This window comes from Gadus chalcogrammus, chromosome 20 (genome assembly GCF_026213295.1).
Source record: "Gadus chalcogrammus isolate NIFS_2021 chromosome 20, NIFS_Gcha_1.0, whole genome shotgun sequence".
In the NCBI taxonomy this organism is placed as follows: Eukaryota; Metazoa; Chordata; class Actinopteri; order Gadiformes; family Gadidae; genus Gadus; species Gadus chalcogrammus.
The window spans coordinates 10,506,058-10,527,674 of NC_079431.1; the positions used below are offsets into that span (position 1 = coordinate 10,506,058).

General features: G+C 44.7%; 1 protein-coding gene across 2 annotated transcripts in view; it reads left to right on the forward strand.

The window, feature by feature from the left end:
• Nucleotides 1–21,617, forward strand: part of LOC130373856 (receptor tyrosine-protein kinase erbB-4-like) — a 251,261-nt gene that overhangs the window by 116,082 nt on the left and 113,562 nt on the right. For both annotated transcript variants that reach the window (XM_056580505.1, XM_056580504.1), the window contains exon 2: nucleotides 3,357–3,508. In XM_056580505.1, the coding sequence (XP_056436480.1) occupies nucleotides 3,357–3,508 (152 nt within the window). The remainder of the gene's footprint in view (nucleotides 1–3,356; nucleotides 3,509–21,617) is intronic.

The following is a 21,617-nucleotide window of genomic DNA, read 5'->3' on the forward strand; positions in this document are numbered from 1 at the left end:
AATTATGATATATTTGCTCAATCCATCACTATTAAAATTGTAATCCCTAGTTTTAAATTAAAACAATGTGCACACGCCCCAATGCTCACATTTACAAACACAACCCATTGCCCTGTGTCTGTCACTAGTGGGCATTTTACGATTCCACTGAAGTGTGACATTCAAATCCATCAAACTGATCGGTATTAATTATATACTCCATCATGGCTGCAGTTCCTTAACTCTAATCCTATCTATAGATAGAGATAGGATAGGCTGATACAAATCATTATGGAGAAGGAAATGAGATCAATGGAGTAGATGTGTAGATGGGATAGGAATACATCCAAGTTGTATTCACACCTGGTGCACGCACGCACACACGCACGCTCACTCACTCACTCACTCACTCACTCACTCACTCACTCACTCACTCACTCACTCACTCACTCACTCACTCACTCACTCACTCACTCACTCACTCACTCACTCACTCACTCACTCACTCACTCACTCACTCACTCACTCACTCACTCACTCACTCACTCACTCACAATCACAAATAATCAGAAACACAAGCACAGACACACAAACAAACAATATTATATAAGTGTGCTGCTGTGGTTCAGGTGCTACTCTGAGTCACCCTGGTTACATGTTTTAATATGATCTTTTATTAGAAGCACACACGTAGAAGAGAGAGAAACTGAAAACACACATCATGGCCAAACAGAAAGTGCATCCCTACAGGTGTTTCCGTATGGTTAGCGACCGGTTTCAAAAGCCGTGCTGCTTAGAAAAGGTGTGCTGGGGAAAGCTAATGGATAAAATAACAAAAGGAAGGAAGAAAAAAAGCCCTCCCAACCACACAAAAGTGGATTTCACAGTGCTGCGCACATCACAATGGATCCCCTCCACCTACCCTTCTCGCTGCGATCTCGGTAACCCTACCCCCAGGGTTCAATAACTGTTTATTACACCCATCTACACTTTATGACCCAGCCCCACTCCCCTCCAGCTCACGCTAACAGTTATTGAAAACACCCCGGCCTGCCGTAGATCATACCTTAGCATCGGGTTATGCTATAAGCTGCCGCCGCCGTAGCTCGTAGGGGAATTGTCCAGGTAACATTGAAATAGCTCGGCTAATCTAATATCAGCTCGGGAGTGAATTGTTTGGACAAAAGCCCATTTGTCTTTATTGCCCGGTGTTGCCTGGAAGCTGCTTTAGCTTCTTCCGTTTGGGTGGTCTAATAACGATGGTGGGTAGAGAGGGGGGGAGGGGGGAGGGGGGACGGGGGGGGATTAAATAGAAAATGGGATTGAAAGTTGTGCCGTAGAATGGGACATGGAGGTGGGAGGATGAAACCGATTATATGCGTTTGACTATCTTAATTGCCCGCCATGAGGGCATGAAGCCAAACGATTCCAACAGATGGGTGGCGAGTAGGCATAAATCAGATCCAAAGGAAGCGTCTGAGAGTTTAAACCAACATTGGTTTAACATGTAAATAGCCACCACAAACGTTTGCTATTGGACGCAGGATGTGGCAGCACCTCTGGCATTGACACACACACACACACACACACACACACACACACACACACACACACACACACACACACACACACACACACACACACACACACACACACACACACACACACACACACACACACACACACAAAGGCAGCACAAAGGTCTCGACCATTAAAAGCACATTTCTGTTTAACATTCAGTGTATAGCTTTGCCTCTCAGCAGCAGCAACCTCAAATCCCTGGTACTTGTGTGTTTTTAAACAAAACTTTTACGAGTTCTATTGCGTTTGTGTGTGTGTTGTGTGTGTGTGTGTGTGTGTGTCTGTGTGTTTCATTGCATGTGCAAGTATTTGTATTTTGAGTGTGTGTGTGTGTGTGTGTGTGTGTTTGACGTATTTAGCTTCTAGCGGGCAGGGCCAGCTGACTGGGCAGATGGTTGGTGTCGCTTGCAGGGGCGAAGTGTTTGATGGTTTGTAACGGTTTAGTTTAATTACTTGTCATGCCCGTGGCCCCTAGGGCAGCAGCTAGAGAGGGCTTCTGTGGGGCCTCTGATTGCCCTATGGTCGGGGTAGGGTCGGGGGGAGTTGGGGGCAGACTGGGCACACCGTCCCGCAAAAACGGATAGCAATAGGATCGGAAGGGCAACTCAGGTGGTCAGGACCGTAGCTCAACACACAGCGACCAACTCTTGCCAAACACTGCAGTCCCCGACATTGCCTTTTTATATTTTTGATTGGCTCATAATTATTTTGCTGATTTCATCGTTCCATATATAGAAGGCCAGGGTTGACACTATTATGTTGACAAAAGGTTATGTGTGACACAACTGACGCTAGTTTTGGTTGGACTCCATGTGGTCGCTAGCTGGGTTTTAGTGCCTGACCACACATATTATGCAGACCCCCTCACGGGGCTCCACTGACAATGACACCCAATTTGTAGAGTAGAGGTACTTTGCAGGGGTGGTTGTTACCTCTGTAATTGTGTTTTGACTGGCACGGCGATCATACATTGCATAAATAACAACATCCAGAGTAAGGAATAGGACAGTGTTGCTCTTCCCTTAATGTGTGTTTTGGCTGGCATCAAGAGCTGGGTTATAGCTGTTAAATGACTCTACCCAATTTTGATTCATTATTCACATTTCTAATTATGCAGGAAAATGAATTTTGGAATACACAAGGTGCTTTCTGTGGCAGGGTTAGATATGAATGCAAATGAATGTAAAAAAAACATTCAATATAAAAAAGAATGGGATGTTCAGGCTGTCTCTGAAGTGTCTCTGAACTACTGGAAAACAATGACGGTTTCAGTATCTTTATCCTGCATTGAAAACTATTATGTGAGCCTACAATTCTTATGTACAAGAATAGCTAAATTAACATTAATGAATGCAATGAGTTAAACATAATTATAAATTAAGAAAACAAGCTTAACGTGATGAGAGAGCAGAATAGGCTTGAACGGATGACATAATGTTCAAAAGTGTTTTTGATTCATTCTGTCACTTTAGTTTGTTTTCATGTTGGACTATATATTTGAATAAAGAAATGGGTTGTCTCAAAACAATACATTAAACGCTATACATTCAAAAGAAAATGTGGAATGCAAAACACCAAAATGTGGTTGGTTCTCCCAGAACAGTATTTGTATATAAATAATATACACGTGAGCAATATTTACAATTGAGTTGGTTCTGCAGTATTTCTCCTACTATCCAAGCTGTGTGCCTTGGCAAGGTTTTCTCTTTCTTTTAAACGTGCTGTGAATGGTTTCCACGCACCGAACCTTTCCCCTCAATAAAACACCTTCATTGTATCCCTCCTTTCCTTTCCAGTGTGTGCCGGCACGGAGAACAAGCTGAGCACGCTGTCAGACCTGGAGCAGCAGTACCGCACCCTGAGGAAGTACTACGAGAACTGTGAAGTGGTGATGGGCAACCTGGAGATCACCAGCATCGACCGGAGCAGGGACCTCACCTTCCTGAGAGTAAGGATCAGAACACACCATGATACAATGGCACACACGTGCACCCTTAGGACCCAACTCTTGGGATCACTTTCATGTTCCCTTCTGCAGCTGTGGCGGTGATGTGGTGACAGAAACTTGAGATTCATTACTGAATCTCAAGTTTGATTGACAATGCCATTCAGCCGACAGTTAGCCGATAATTATTTTAGGTTCTTAAGTAAGTATGAAGTATTGTTTTGGTTCACAATTATGATCCAAATTAACCCAAACTATTGGTCAATTTGGTTCACATACTATGAACCAAAACTATTATTATGTTTTTTTCAATAATTCTTTACTCTTTTTTCAAATCGTTATTTAGTTTCGTACAGAACTATTACACAAAGAGATTTTTTATCACATCTACACTGTTTCCAGTAGGCATCATTTTGGTTTACCTTTGTTACACTTAATAACACCTTTTAATTCAACTTTAGTAATCTGATCATGTTGGGACATTAACTGACAGGTGTGGACTTTATTGGAGCTTAGTCACATTGCGACGCTGCCCCGTGCTAGGAATGAGAGAGCCGATCACATATCTAGCCACAGAGTTCACACCAAAATGTGGACACCATGTTTGTGTTCTGATCACACCTATCTAATCACAAAAAAAACACACATTTAAATGAATGAGCTCATGAGTTACTGCTCAAACAGTTTTGTTCTTTTAATGGATGATCCAACTTTTTGTTTACTTTATGTTCATGAAGTGATCCACTAAGTTCTTCAGAACATACTCTGCAGACTTTGTTATAAAGGCTAACCTGATTTAAACTTGCTGGCCATCGCCTGTCCTAAACTCGGATCTGGTTCCTCCAATCAGCTATAAGTTGAAGTGACCCCACAGCCAATCATATGCAGAGAGAGGAACGGCTGTAATCAGAGATAATCAAAAATCATCAGCAGTTTCTCTCTTTGCTCTGGGTGGCCTACTGATTGTCATCATCTTCTTTTCATTAGAACAAAAAAGAAGAATCCAAATGTCCTAATTCTCTCATATTCAGGATAATTCCCTCTTTCATAAGAAATGTTCTCCGTATACTAACGAAGGGGATTATTATTTTTTCTTAAAGTTAGCACAATTAAAGACTTTCTTTGAAGCAGTAGAAGACTTTGAGCCCTTACAAATATCATTATTTACAAATGAAACTCAAATAGGGCAACTTTTGTGGACGGTATATGTACTATTTATCTGGCCAAATTGAACCACGATAGACCCAGGTCCAATTTAATTGATTTTGTTGAACTGATTAATCAGTTAAACATTAACTGAATGTTAATCATCTGCTTTGCAAAACAGGTTATTTAATTGATGTTTGCAAGGACTTGAATGTCTATTAAACAAATGTGCAAAACACATGAAACCCCCTTACTTTGAGATACAAAGACCATCATCCTGCTCATTGAAATCTTCCTCACCTTCAGCACATGCCTGTCCTTGAAACACCTGAGTGAATAGACATGTGCAATTGGGGTTTCAGTACAGTAAATACTTTAATTCGTCATTGGAGAATATGTAGCAGCCATTCATGTGTTGTGGTCAGTAAGAACACACCCCTCACGGCTGGGCTTCACTGCCTGAATAGCAGCAACAGACAAAGGTGAAGCAAAGGGAAGGATAGAAATCGATGTTAAACGTTGATAGCTAGTCCACTGATGCTTTTTTTTCTTTTCAAAGTACAGAGCAGCCCAGCCCCGCTAATTAATTTTTGTGAATAATCACTGGCCACTAGGCTAGACAGACAAAAACATGGATGGCTTGTGCATGCAAGGCCTGCATGTAGGCGCACAGACAGCGTCACTTGAAGCCAGCCCTGAGGTGTAGGGTACGGTTATTTAACCTCCAATTGATTCCATTCCGTGTCTGGAGGACAATCGCGGATGTGAAGGAGACGGTCTTGGTCCTGTGTGCGGTGCAGATGTTCTGCACATAACTTAGAAACAAAGGATCCCTACTGTGCAACAAGAAGCAATTTTGTTATTTTTGCGTCTTTTACAAATATGTGTAAATAGGTAGATAATCACACACACACACACAAAGCACACAAAGCACACTCAAGTGTTTCTTGTTCTTTGTTTTGTATCTAAAGCCAGCATTGAACAGCTACAAAATTGCATCTAAACACATTAAAACAGAAAGCCATTAGGCACTCTCGAGTTCTCATCACAGTTGTGGCCAGTATGGCATCCCTTCCTACAAACAACCCCCATCAAAACATCGCTGGGAATAAGAGCGAAGCGCATCGATAGATGGCTAAGTCTTGCCATTGGTCCCTTGCTAGCTGCTATTCCCCATCGACTTGAGGGGAAGTGGTAAAGGACAAGAAGAGGGTAAAAGATCCGGGAGAAGGACACAGAGAGAAAGAGAGAGAGTAAAAAAGAGGGGGAGAGAGAGCAAGATGCAGTGGCATTAATGAACAACTGTCATTATCATTCGACTCAACACAGAATGCAGTTTGTACTGGGGAAGAGCAACCATTCCTCTGGTTTAAGACCTAATTCCCTCCTGTGTGTTCCCTCTCTCAGCCTCTCTACAAAGTAACAATGCGGTTTATTTTAAGTCTAAGGTCGGGAAAAGTCAGGGCTAGTCGAGACCCCCTCCTCTTCCTCCGCTCCTCCTCGTCTCCTTCCGCCCCGGCCCACGGTCCCTCGCCGTGTCAACGCTCGTTACGCCGCTACACGGCCACCTGGGGTTCCCGCTCATTTCCCAAAATGGCTCCCTGTGGTGCCTACCGCCGGGTTGCCCCACCTTTGCGTCGTTGGCAATTAACAAGGGTTAATAGAACACGCTAATTAGCATCGCAGGGCGCCGAACAACAAGGGAGCCGGGGGCGGGGGTGGGGCACCAAAGTGTATTTTTAGGGATTGTTATTATTATTATTCAACGCATTAAGGGTGTGTTAATGGTATGTCTCCTCAGGGAGGGGAAGGCTTCACCTTGAGTTTGAGGGTATAAGTGGAGGTGCTGCACACACACCCACACACCATTAACCCCTCCCACTTGCCTCTCTGGCGGCGTGTGTGGGTGTGTGTGTGTGTGTGTGTGTGTGTGTGGGGGGGGAGGGGGTGTGGGTGCGTACATTCGTCCATGTGTGTTTGCGTGCTTGCTGGTGATTGTGTGTGTGTGTGTGTTTTTTTTTTTGCATGTCTTCCTGCGCGAGCGTGTGTGTGTGTGTGTGTGTGTGTGTGTGTGTGTGTGTGTGTGTGGGGGGGGAGACAGGGTTGTGGGGGGGTTGGGTGATTGAAACTGATGCCTCCGCTCCGTCTCCCATCTTTTAATGATACCCGTGAGATTGATGGCTGCCTCTCCCAAAGGCCCCTGCACGGCCTCAGCAGTAAATAGAGTCCATCTTCCCAACTGCCTCTATAGCGGATGAATCGACACTTGTGCGGTGATTAATAACTACAATGCTGTCTTGAGATCTTGTCCTCTTCTCTTCTCCTCCACTCTTCCGTCATTCCCACGCTCTGCAAAGCCAAATTCCACGAGTGGGCCCCTTTTTGTTGTCGTCTCTCTCATTGTGTTGAAAAAGCGGGTGCATAGACAGGCAAACATATGCTGGAAGGAACGAGAAGACACGCGATGAATCATATTTTAATCAATCCATATTCCCCTCCCTATTTTATGAAAATGGGCCTTCGGCTATCAGCATACTGTGGAAAATAAGTTTAACTCAAATTTCCCTTCCCCCCCTTTTTATTAATATTTCTTTGATCGACATTTGTATCCCCCGGGCACTGATCAGTATAACCAGCCCCACCGCCCAATCAACTTACCCACTTAAACCCCACTATACCCTACACCTGATGCACCCTTAGATGTGCTATGAGGGAGGGCCTCCCCTCCGTCCTGAAGAAAATATGATATGAATGAATGAATATTAATGAAGACTGATGAAGTGCTGGGGAGCACCCGTCTTCCAGGGGACCGGGGTCCAGACTGGATTGACAATTGCAATTAGCGTCCCCCTCTCTAGTTCATTTTCATCACTTTGGATGGACATGACGGAGGACAGTGCATGGGTTGTGTGTGGGTGGGAGGTAGGACAGAGAGGGAGGGAGAGAAGGGGGAGGGTTCAGAGAGTGCTTGAGGGAGAGAGGGCGAGAGGACATGAGAGACACAGTGGGTTGAAAGCTGTGTAACAAGCGGTTCCGGTGATGTCAGAGAATTACCGACTAGAAAGCAGAGAAAGTGTGCTGCCCTTTAGCGAAAGCAATGGAAATTCAGGAACTCTTGGAGGTCCTCTCTTGTTAAGTTCAAACAGATTTCCTGCGAATTGGGTATTTGGGATTTGACTTTTTTTTATTCTGTTGGGGGGTCCACGGGCTCATCGAGGCCTCCCCCTTTTTAGCGGTAGTCCATGCCCCCCTGAGGGTCACTCCTTGCCAGGGTTTTAAGAACGGTGGTTTTCCAGGAACAGTAGGAGGTGGCGATTAAGCTAGGCTAGTGACATGCTTTACCACCATGTTGGTCTTGGGAAACAATTCTTTGGGAATGGCGGTAATGTTGGGTCCAATCGCCTACTATGTAAGAGCAGAACTCTTGGTGGTTGACGGTTCAGAGTTTGGTTCGGAGTCCTGTTTTCGAGATATTCTACTGACGAAAACCTTTTTTTTCTTCCAGTTTATTGTGGGCCTTCTGTGTGGGGCTTCTTATGGGTATTGGACCATCTTGTAAGGGACCAACCTTTTTTTAAAGAGGATTTTGTCTGAAGTGGGCTTTGATTGACATATGTGTAAACATTTGTGCAAATGTGTGTGTTTATAACTGACAGTAATTGTGAGGCCACATAACTCGAGGCCTGCCAATGATGACAGTCATGCTCAAACCCACCCTGGCATTGAATGATTGAGTGGAAAGTAATTTGATGCTTTTATCTCTCTTTGTGTGTGTGTGTGTGTGTGTGTGTGTGTGTGTGTGTGTGTGTGTGTGTGTGTGTGTGTGTGTGTGTGTGTGTGTGTGTGTGTGTGTGTGTGTGTGTGTGTGTGTGTGTGTGTGTGTGTGTGCGCGCGCGCGTGGGGGGGGGAGGGTCATGGGGTGATTGAGTCAAAAGCTGTTTACGGGTTTGACTGACAGATGCATTTTCTCAGCTGCCCGTCAGCTGATGTCAATGGCTTCGTCCCCTCTATCTCTATCACAAACCATCAAGATGGGTGTGTGTCTTCCCCTGTGTGGACCATGTGTCTGGCAAGGACATGAAACAGGCTAGGGTGGGGAGAGATCAGCGATGAGCCTCAGTGTGTATCCTTGTCTAACACATCCTTATTTAGTGATTGGTTAAGCATGGATCTCTCTTCTTCTGGACCTTTGATGTACCAATCAATCAATTCCCGAATCAATTAATCAGCCTGACCGTGTAACTGTGCCTAAGGTTCTTTAAAATGGGATGCATTCACCGAGACATGAACAAAGCGGCATATTTAATGAAGCCTCTCCTGGAAAGTCAATCCATCCATTTATTCTCTTACTCATTCAGCAATGTGTGTGGCGGTCGAGTCTTGCTGGGTACCCCATCATACATCATGTTTCCGTTGCTTATTGAAGTACTATCTTAGGCCTTAGATCATGTAGAACACACCTACAATGACAAGCACCAGCACATTACCACTGAAAATTTCCCTTGAGGTTAACAGCTGTCTTCATGCCAACATCAACGATATCATACCAGACAAGGGCCTCCAAACTGTGCACAATCACTCTGGCTACAAGAACGTTTCAAAGCCTAAAGCCTTGTTTTCAACGCCTTGGTTGCGTTTAAAGGGTTGAGCTGCTTTGATCATGGTTAATGTGCTGGCCGTTTGCGTGTGATGCAACGGTGTGTCAATGCGGGTAGCAAGAAACGAGCAGAGTCGCAGCATGCTGGAGTATAGCCTCTACCATTTCAGAGGCAAGAAAGCTGTTCTTTGGGGCTCCGCTCTGTTTGGCAGATATATGTTAACACAAAGAACACAAACACAAATGTATCGATTATTTGTATTTCTATAGTGATTGTAATACTTATGGACTATACTCTTTTTTACAAATACGATTTTGGCCAAAGTTGTAGTTTTCCTAGTATTGCCTTGCTTAGACCGATAGTGCCTCCTAAAATTGTGTAGAGAAAAAGGTGAGAATAGAGTGAGTAATTGAGACTAACTAATAGACACATCTTGTCAAACATGAAATAGCTTTGGCCTGGAATTTAGAAACGTTAATATGGTAAATGTAATCCATTCTGTGTTTTTAGCATTTCTCCTATTTAATAGGGCTTACTTTGCCGACACGTAGTCACCTCCGGCTTTGCGAGAATACACACATGCAAACACTCACACACACACACACACACACACACACACACACACACACACACACACACACACACACACACACACACACACACACACACACACACACACACACACACACACACACACACACACACAAACGTGCACAGGCACAGGCACGCGCACAGGCACACACAAGGACAGGCACCCAAAAGCACATGCGCACACGCACACGCACACACTTTTTTACTAATGCACAGATTTTCTAACAAATTAATCCAAATGTTGTGGTTTTAATTATCAAACCGTAATATTTTAACTATTGATATAGCGTTCTTTTTGTAGGTTTTTTAAGGACTAACAATTATATTCGATATTAGTAAGATCTACAGAAGACGTATCGGCAACCTCACAACTGCAGATGGTTCCAAATGCTCCCTTGATAGAATAGCTAATAGAGAGGGCTAAAAACGGTGTGAATATAACATAATATAAGAGTCATAGTAATAAAAAATGTAGGACTTAGTCATTCATCAGTTCCAGAACAAAGATTTCAGACAGTATTATCTTGGGTCCTTACCTAGTAAACCCATCATGAAAGATGTTCTCTGCTCATAATTCAAGTTGAAGTGCCAAAATATAAAACCAGAGTTGACTCTCACTTTGGCTGGGTCGGAATATCACTCACACAGCGATAATCAGGTTTTGTTTGAAATCGTTGTCTCTAGATGTGCGGCTCATGAATACAAGACGTAGCACATGCCATGTAGCTTTTGTGATATATGTTATCACTGTTTGCTTATAATAATCACAAACGCTGCTGAGTATACTTTACATTTTATTGTTTTTATATTGTTCAACGCACACACACAAACACACATACAATCACACACACACAAACACAATCACATACACACAAACACACATTTTCAACCCAGTCCGCCGAGATGATAACACACAGCACGATAGAACAAGCAAAATTCTGAACAACAGACTGGCCCATCCTGCGAGATTCCCAATCTTATTTCCTCCAGCTGCCACTCAGACAAGCCTCGGTTTTCAGTCATTAGATTTTGTTTACTACCTAGTGGAACCAGTCGCTGACTGTGCTTCTCATTACCAGTCCAATGTGATAACAGAGATGATTTAAAACATCCACGGGGCACATCTCATGTGACATTTTCTTTTGTATCCCGCGGTTTTGATGCATTCAGGCCATGCCAAGCAATCGTGTGCAGGTGACGATAAGGTGGAATACCCTGTGCTTTTGGCCTTGTTTTATGTGAGCTGTTCATGCCTCCTGTTATGTCCATGTATCTGTGTATCTCTTTGTTTGTCTGTCCTGTATCTCTGTACTATACACATCACCACATTGGTATGCAAGAAAGTATTCGCTATTTGTTTCTGGAAAGCTGTATAAAACATTGTTATACATTGTGTAAGGGATAATGTATAGAACGCCGGTCATTATTGGAAAAATAATGACTGGCGACGTTCTATACATGATCCCGCTTATTACACGGCTACTTGCCAAAACGACAAAATAACTTCACACAGTGAAGTGATTTTTTTGTGATTTAACAATTTATTTGTTACCAGCATTCATAGTGTTGATCAGCAGAGAAATAGTCCCCCAAAGACGTTCACGTCGCTTAGTAACCGAGTACGCTGGGGTTGACAAGTTACCGACTACTTGTGGAGTGTTACCAAAGACGGCATTAGAGGCAAAAAAAACTGTTTTCCTTGGCAGCGGTCAATTATACTTAGCAACGGTGAATTATCAAATTTAATTCATCGCCGGAAGTTGTGAAGGGCCCTTGCAAGCGAACGGAGCGTTCCACGGCATTGAGAAGACCCGTGTAATAAAATACATATGTAATGCCATGTACAGAGTAATACATTATTGTGCAATAAACCAAATCTGATAACAACCTAACAATGTTAATTCTACTTAGTAATATAGCATGAGAAAAATAAAGAATAAAAAAATGTAATGTAAAAACATGTCAATATCTCTAGTGTTTTCACACACACACACACACACACACACACACACACACACACACACACACACACACACACACACACACACACACACACACACACACACACACAAACACACACACACACACACACACACACACACACACACACACACACACACACACACACGCGCGCGTGCGCACACCTCTCCAGCTGTCTGCGTCCACCGGCGATGTCTGGGTTGAAATCTTAATGTTCTCTATCGCATCCATCGATCACCTCTGTCATGGCGAGCGTGGCGGCGTGTCTCGCTTTGCAACGCACATCTCCCCTGCTCCCGCTTCCCGTCTGCTGCTCGCTCTCCCAACTGTTGAGGCCTCCCTGTTATTTAATTTGAGCAATATTTCTCTCTCTTTCTAGGTTTTCTCTACATGTTTTGGTGCCCCTCCATTTATATTTTATCTTTATTTAGCTGTACTCTTTTATTCTCTGTATCTCTGTTTTTCCCCCGCCAACAACAGATAACCTGGTCAGTGGCAGTCTCTCCTGTATTTTTTTCTTGAAACCTACAGGTGTATAGAAATATGAGTGATGTGTAACATGGTGGTACCTGGGGGGAAGATGAGGTGAGCCAAGGAGAGCCAACAACAGACTACTGATTCCGGCCAAGTTATTCTATGCCCATTCATGTCATTCAGCCCTGAAAGTCTGTACCAGTCATCATTTATGTTCAGAAAGCTCATGTCTAGTGGCAGATATATGCGTTTGTGATCTACCCAGATATCCTGATTATCTGCAACTCATTCCTCTGTTTAGCTGTATTTATTTATTTGTGCTGTTGTTGTCATTACTATTTCAGCAGCCCTTATCCCCCCTCCCACATTATATCTCCCCCACATACACACACGCACACACACACACACACACTCATGCATACACTCACTACCCACTCACGATTGGGTAGTCAGTATTTGAATAAAAACTCATTAGGATTACATAGCCATTTAGCTAAGTGACACGGGGTGTAATTGTACCATCCATCAATCGCAGCATAATAACACAGTTGGAGGAGCTAAATGTTGATTAGCTCTTGGCCAATTTCACTAGTGGGCATCCGGGAACAAATAAATTGCCAGGAGAATGTGGTGTTGTCGCATTCAGAAGGTGTTGACCCACATGAGGTCAAATTAACTTGTAGGCAATTTCTAAAAAATAGCCTTGCCTAATGACGGATAAAGCGGCGCTATTTTGCTCCATCGACCCGTCCGGCGGTGGCTCCAAGCATGGGCTACTCTCACGTTTTCTCATCTAAAACTTATCTTTCCATCCAGTCCTTTTCTGGGGGGTCAATGGCCTGGACCGGATTCTTGTAGGAATCCAGCGGTCAGGCAGCCAACCCTCCCCGTCAGCGTAATGGCAGCCATGATGGCCGCGGAAAGGGCTGATCATTAATCAACTCGTCAACTGTGAAGAATGGACTATTTGTCAGGGGGGTATCATCAGGGTGGAACACTCACTGTTGCCTTGCTGTGGTTTCTATCCAAATTCGGTCCCAGACCAGTGTCCGCGTGTTGCTGTTCATCTTGTTAGGGTTTCTGCCAGAGGCTGCGGTTTCCTCATACTTTCAAACCTATGCCAATTTGACTAATTGCCTACCCTATTGTGTTTAGGTCAGAGGGGTTTTATGTGGTGTGAGTTTATGTGTGGCAGACAGTTTTAGGTTTGTCTTTCCATTCAGATCGCCTGCCTTGCTCCTACAACCATAGTACACTGCATACTCTAGTTTCAAGCCTTGTACAGGAATACATTAAGCATTGGATGGATGCTTGGATGGGTAGGGTTGATAGACGGATGATTGTCCAGCTCAAATCAACTTTTTATTCATATTGGGACACTATTTGGTAAGCAATCATGGGATGTGAGAAGAAGTTGAAACTTGAAGTGACCTTGAACATGAAACACAAAGGCCTTCATTCCTCCACACCATTTGCACAGGGATCTGACAATGACAGTGTCAAATAAGTCCCTACACCTGTCCCATTTATCTCCTCTAACTTATTCAGTTAGTGACTTGCACTGAGTTTAATTCTTCTTTACTTAATCATTGATTTCCCTCTTGTCCACTTATATTATCCACTCACGGTCTTAGATTTAATTTTGTAGCTTTCGTTACTTGTTTCCAAGAACATCTGCCTTGTCACTCTTAATAGCTGTAATGGCTAGTCTCTAGTATACTTTGCTAACAGGCATTGATGGAACACTTTAGCTTGGGCCACAGACTCAACCTGGGCTACCTAATTAATTAATGAGAATGTGACTCACTTTCTCAGTCTTAATCATTGTCCTCATGCATGTCCAGGAACTGGAAAATAGTTTGGCCTTGGGCATGCCTATAACATGAAGCTGAGGAAAGTAGTGATCAAAGTTGAAACTCCAAAAGAAACATAATTGTTCTGAGTGAGTATGATCTATAAATGGTAGACTTTAAACCAAAAGGTCAAAGATTTTTTTTTCATCATCTTGAAAGTTGGAGAAGCTGCTTTGATAGAAGATATAATATCTATAATATCCATGTGACACTGAGAAAGGCACAGCAAAGTATTCAGGAGGTAGCAGAGGTGGGTGGAAAAGATAATGGGAGAGGCAAGAGAGATAAGAAAAGAAGCAGAAAAGAAATGAAGACAAGTCAGTCAAGGGCGCCTAGAACCAGGGACAGACATAAAGGAAAATAATAAGAGGGAAAATTAGAGAGGCTCTTTCAGAGTAATTATGTCTTTAATATTTTTTAAACCATGAAACCATTGTTGGGAACCAACCTACCGAGTTCCTTACCCGTGTGATCAGACCATGTCTTCAGCAGTAAATTGAGCGACCGGAACTGTATTTATGTCAGCTTTTGTCTTGCTCCTCACATTACTATGTCGGGATAGAAGGTTAGTTGCTCATACTTTTGTTAACAACTATACTATTTAAATCCCAGCCCGTCCTACACAAACGTAGCAGGAGGCCAGGTATGTAACAGAATGGAGAACCACTACAAAACTGAACCATGAGAATAACCAAAGTTTGCGTATGGGTGTGTGTGTCCAACACTCCAAAGTACAGGATTACTTATTGGACTTAGAGAAGCCAATTTAATTACACAAAGGAAGTACAGAAATAAAAGGCTGTACTTATAAGTTGCTCTGATTACAGTAGAAATACAGTTTCACGTCTCTATTGTAAGAGACGTACAATACAGAGCAAGATCATGTAATTTCTCGTACTTGTAAATTACCCATAATCTTAGAGCAAGTAGTTGACTATGTTGTAGTAAAACTTCTGGCGGGGGAGCCGGCACAGAACCTGGGCTGGAAACAATAACTGAAGCAGCGGATTTATGCCTTGTTTCCTTGTTACTCTCCGAAGAGGTTTTACCAAAGAAAACAAATTCTCATTTTTCTAGTCTGACAGTGTTGATTTGAAACCTTTACTGACATTTTTATACAGTAAACTGAGTTTTTGCTCGGCAATTATCCTCTAACAGATCCCCACCTCCTGCAACATGATTGTTCAAAACAAATATAATGCAAAACAAATTGAAACACTTGTCTGCTGTCAGACTAGAATAGAGATTATAATCTAAAATCTGATTTGTGAGGCAAATTAAGTATAACCCTTATTAACCCTCACCCTTTTATTGAAGGGAAAACAAATGTCAATGTGAGAAGATTTAATAATTTTAGTGTGTACTCACACAACACTAAAGTGTTGGCACTGAATGTTTTAAGATCATCCTGGGGTGGACACATGGTGAAAGTCCCCCAGCACACTCTATTTGGAGACCACGTCACTCTGTGTCCTCATTTGAGTTCACACACCACTGCCTCACCCCTTCTAGCCCTACGTCTGCCATAAACCCTGAGCATCTTCATCCCATGAGATAACAATGAACAATTCACAGTTTATTGATTTTAAATGGTATGTTAATCGTACATATGTCTACTTATGTGAACGCTGCTTGTAAGAATGAGGTACTTAGAGGAGTATTATCATACATTGTGATGTGTTTGAAGATGGACGAGTGGGCGATAATGTCCCCTGGGGAATGGCTATATGTATTTCTTTATTGCCCATGTCACCTGGCTCTATTGCGATTAAAAAGAGTAGGAGGACAAATCACCCGTGTCTCGACTTTGTCCCTTGCACTTAGTGAAGAGGCCTTGCACTCGTGTGGCAAAAGACTAGCCTGGCTATTGCCAGACCAAGCTCAATCGTAGATTGCACGTTGGTTAGTTGAGGCTGCTGTCATTTTCTTCAGCATAAGAGGCGTGATCAATGGGCCTAATTCAAATGACTCTGTACGTAATTGGCTGCTTGCCGTCGCCTCCCTGTCATCATTGTGTTAAACCAGCCAATAGCACGCCAGGGGGAAAAGCAAGCTTGGTGATTGGCTCTGGCAAAAACGTATCGGAGGCAGAAAGAAATGTACTGCTCTTCTCCAGACCCTCCTGCAGGGCGAATTCAAGTCGCAGGCAGAATGGGCTGGGGGTATAGTATACAGTATGCATGTATGCATTATGCGACGTCATCGGAGATGGCCGATGTGTTCCTATTGTTTTCCACATCCGTGTCTCAATACTAAATCATGTTAACTCTTGCACCTAATGTTTTCAGATTGGATTACTTCTTTGTATTACTCAGTTCCTGATCTGTGTGTTATAAACCAAAAGCCTCAATGAAACATGCTATGCTGCTTTGGTTCCTCCCTTCTTATGTGTCCCTTTAGAGAAGGTGTATTCAATAAAACTTCAAGAGGTTTAGTTAGAGAATATTTCCTAAAGCAAAGGTCCTGAACTTCTTAATGGCTGGGTTGTGATTCAGTGCCATGTATATTTAAGTAGCCTAGTAGTTGTGTCTTGAAGTAGTCAATTTAAATTCACACTACTCATTTCCAGTCTGAACTCATGAAACATTCAAATTAATAAAGTACATTTCAATAATTTTGAACAATAGCTATTCTTAATGTCATGTTTTAACATTGAACATGAGAATAAGTATTCAAACAATAAATAAATATTATTTTCTGATTTCAAGTAAGAAAAAAAGGACGGAATTTAAAAAAACAAGCCTGACAGCCAGATCCTTTGAAAAACGTGCATCTTAAAATAAAGTGCCTGATTTGGGAAATATTCGATAAAAGGTTGGCAATTGCTGGATTATTTTTTCCGTTTTTGTTCACTACCTTTGGACCTCTTAACAGTCTCAACAAATTGTATCCGCAATCTCAACACATCGTATAAATTGAACAGCTTTAGTGCCTCCTTTTATCTTTCTTTTACTCAGTACTTCAGTGAGAGACGGGAGCACTAGCTTGTCCTACCAGGATTTTGAATCCGAGCTGGAGTGATGTAAGGGCCGTTCTCATACACATGTGTAGGTGTTGATTGGTGAGACTGGAACAATGTAGTGTTGGAAGCTGTCTCAGAGCTGTAATTGGAGCCAACCACGCTCAAACCAGTGCCGTAATGACCAGAAAACTTGTAAAAAAAAACAACAATTCTCAATAATGGATCCGTAATAGGTCCGGGTCCAGATAGGACAGTGTCTGGGTCCGGACCAGGACTACTAGTGACCTCTGCCCTGGAGTGATCATGACTCCAGATACTCCCCTATAACACCCATAGCCCGCCAAGCCAACCAAAGGTGGATCTGACAAAAAAAATGAGTTACTCTTTTAAAAAAGAGAAGACCTTCCGACATCCTCAGCACAGCCCACCTATTCCCACTCACCTACACTCCCCCAAATTTATAGAGCAACGTGGGCCATCAACCTTTATTAGCCAATAACTGAGCCAGGGGACATTAAGTGTTGCCCCCTGGCCCTCCCGATGCAATGCCTGTCGGCCTTGTCCGGGTACTTAAAGGACTTGCGGCGGCAGTGTCAACTGCCCTGCCAACCTCCCCCTCCCCCCCAGACGTGGAACCGTCTGGTCAAAGTAGTAATTAGCTGGCATCGACGCTCCAGGTCTGAGAGATCCCGCAGGTGAGGGGCTGCCGAGCCGTTTAAAACTCAAACGAGAGACAACAACAACGCAGAAAGGAAAAAAATAGTCTCCAGGCAACAAGTTGTCCACTCAATTTATTGAACCCCAGAGTTCCCAGGTCATTCATTAAACGTGTGTGTGTGTGTGTGTGTGTGTGTGTGTGTGTGTGTGTGTGTGTGTGTGTGTGTGTGTGTGTGTGTGTGTGTGTGTGTGTGTGTGTGTGTGTGTGTGTGTGTGTGTGCATGACAGAGTGCGATAGAGAGAGAGGATACAGAGAGTGAGTCATTTGTGTGTGTGTGTGTGTGTGTGTGTGTGTGTGTGTGTGTGCATGACAGAGTGCGATAGAGAGAGAGGATACAGAGAGTGAGTCATGTGTGTGTGTGTGTGTGTGTGTGTGTGTGTGTGTGTGTGTGTGTGACAGAGAGTGAGACAGAGAGAGGGAGAAAGAGAGAGAGAGAGAGAGAGAGAGAGAGAGAGAGAGAGAGAGAGAGAGAGAGAGAGAGAGAGAGAGAGAGAGGGTTTTGTTTGTGTGTGTGTTTGTATGACGCAGAGAAAGAGAGGGGAACAGAGCGAGAGAGAGAGAAAGAGAGTTGGAGTCATTTTATGAAATCATTTGTCATACAAATTTATTTTTGACGTCATTACCGTGTTTTTTGCAAAAATTCACATCTAGCAGTGGCAACACATTTTGTTTTGAAGGCCTGGTCCAAACCCAGTAAATGCAAACAATAAAGAAGAAGTGGGAGATTATTTGAGTTCCCCTGTAGGCAGCCTTTAAATTGCCAAGGTGACATAAAGTGGTATAAAACACAGAATGGAGAGCAGCGTCTCCCAGGGCCTCGGCCATTCTTTCGCTTTCTCCGGGCTGCGATCAGCACTCTGTGAGTTTGGCTAGTGGACGGCTCACATGCATCAAAGCAGAAAATATAATCAACTGTGTGAGAGAAAGAGAGCGCGGAGGGTCACTATTTTATCTTCCTTTTATTTTGGCTTGAGGCAACAAAGAGGGCGCACTGTGTTGCTGAATCACAACTTGATGAAACAGAGTAAACTGAGTAAACATCCGCTCATGCGGGCGGCGTGTGGAAAGTGAAACATATTGTCTGCTTTTTCCCGTTCACATTGATCGCGCCCATTTTGCAGTACGAATGCAAAGGTTGATTGATTGCTAGGATAAGTTGATTGATTGCTAGGATAATATATGAGGGTTTTCCATGAGTGACAAAATGACTAAGCTTGTTAATGGCAATAATGAAAAATACATTCAAAATGATTCAACCTCATCAACAGCATCTCCTCTCTCGAAGGTGGTCTCAGCTAGCCTGGCTAACGCCAGACCTCATCTCAATCTATGTTGAGATGAGGTCTAGGAACCACACATTCATTTTCTTGTATTTGAGGCGTGGTTTACGATTGCCCGGAGCCGTTTATTGGGCGCTACGAATGTCTAGCTTATGAGTCTGTACGTAGCTCATAGCCAATCAAAACATGTTGGTAGCAGGGCAAAGACATCCTTCTTGTGCCGTGTTCCGATATCCATACTTCCATGAGTACACTTAAACGAAGTACACTATCCGCACTCAATAAGTGCGCTAATTTACATTACGTAATTACGTGCAATAAACATCCCGCTTTGAACGGTGAACTCTTTACGCCTAGCAGCTATAAAAAGCTATAAAAACTACAAAATGACTCTATTAATGCAGGCTATGTGGAAAATGCACCGACTTTGGCTCAGCCTGACTCCGTCCTCTTCCACTACGTAGCTAAGATGGCTGCCGTTGAGTACGAAAAGTGTACATCGCCACACACGCGATTCGACCGTTTTGAGTACCATCCGGGTCCTCTCAGTACACTTATTTTCGCCTGATTTCTGAATCGGAACGCCCTACGTACTCAAACTTAGGCTAGTAAGTACGGATAGTATGGATAGTGGAACACGGCATTGGTGATGAAAGAGTTTAACGCTGGAAGTTGCTATTTTTTCAAAATAAACTTGCGTTCTAAACTACTTAGAACCCTATCTAAGGCTGCATCGAGAGAGCAGCCCCTGCTAGCGTCGCTATAACACACAAACAACTGTTGTGTGGAGCGGAACGCGGCCGAGCGATTCACGTACATAGCCAGCGCCCGCACCGGGCACAGGAGATGCAACTCCGCCTCCGCCTCACTAGAATGAGGCGGGGGGTGAAAAGCCTCAAGCACAATATCTCTCGACCAGTAAGAACTATTAATGTTCTTAGGGAGGAACGCAGTATTAGGTCTGAGCAGCGCAAAGGAGCTGTCCTCGTTAAGCAACAAGCAGCTCGGGCTGACAGGCAGAGCGGTCAGCTCACAGGCCCGCTTGGCAGAAACCAAAGCCAATAAGAGCGCCGTTTTAAAGGACAGGGCATCCAAAAGGGGCCTGAGACAGAGGCTCGAAAGGGTCCCTGGACAACCCGCGCAACACGGTGGGGAGATCCCAGCGTGGTGTAAGCACTCGCGAAACAGGCCTAACCCGTCTAGCCCCACGCAAGAACCTCTTGACCAGTGGATGGCTGAAGATCGGTCCACCATCACAGCCCGCATGGCCAGCGGAAACAGCTGCCGCATAGACCTTGATAGTGGAAAAAGCCAAACCCTTCTCCAATAAGTGCTGTACAAACGCAAGCACGCTTCCAACCTCGTAATGGGATGGGGCAGCGTGGTTCCTGTCACAGAGAAAGCGCACCACTTTGCCGGATAGGGTTGATAACCGCTTCAGGCAAACCTTTGCCCTGCAGGATCAACCTCTCAGGAGCCAGACCAACAGCCGTCCCGATACATCGGGCGGGTGGTGCACCGTCCCATGGGCCTGTGAAAGCGCATCCGGTCTGAACGGTACCGGCCACGGCGCCGTCCGTGAGAGCACCGCCAGCTCTGGAAACCACAGAGCTGAGCGGTTCCCCGGAGCCACTATAATCAGGGACAATCTCTCCTGTCTGACCCGCTCCAGAAGAGGAAGGATCAGCTGGAGCAGAGGAAACGCATGCAAGAGAACCCGCGGCCAAGGTGTGTGCGCCAACGCATCCACCCCAAACGGGGGAAGATCCCGAGGGTTGAGAGAGAACCACCACCTGCAGTGTGTGTTCTCCCTGCACGCGAACAGGTCCACCTGAGCCGTCCCGAATCTATGCCAGATCAGTCCGACAATGTCGGACTGATCTGACCTCGTGTCTCGCGGCGGGGACCGCCGCGAGACATGAGGTCCGCCCCGAAGTTCTGGGCGCCCGCGATATGCAGGGCTCTCAGACTGAGGAGATACTGATGAGCCCAAAGCCAGAGCTCGACCGCCTTTTGGTGGAGAGCAGAGGAGCGCACTCCCCCCTGTTTGTTTATGTTTACGTCTGTCCTGATCAGAACGTGGCGGCCACGCACCAGGTGAAAGAAATGCAACAGCACTTTCCTCACAGCTCTCCCCGGCTGCGGCGGCGGCTGCTGCTGCTGTGACTGCTAATGCGGCATCAGGGTTGGCGGCGGAGGCGGCCCCCTGGAGCGCTGGAACCGGCCTGGACCCCGCTTCCTCCCGGCCTGCTGGTGGGAGGAGCCCGTGAGAATCGCCCCGAACCGGGAACGATTCTCACGGACGGACTGCTGGTGAGCGAGCACCTCCGAGAACCGGGGCCCAAATAGTCCATCCGGAGCTACCAAGGCAGCCGCGGCGTGTTTAGCGCCGAGGCACCTGAAACACGCCAGGTGCCCATCACCCGGCGCCAGGGAAGCGGGACAGGAGGCGCACTGAGGCCCTGAAAAGGGCCCGCCAGCTCTCACAGGAGCGCTCTCCAGTGGCCCTG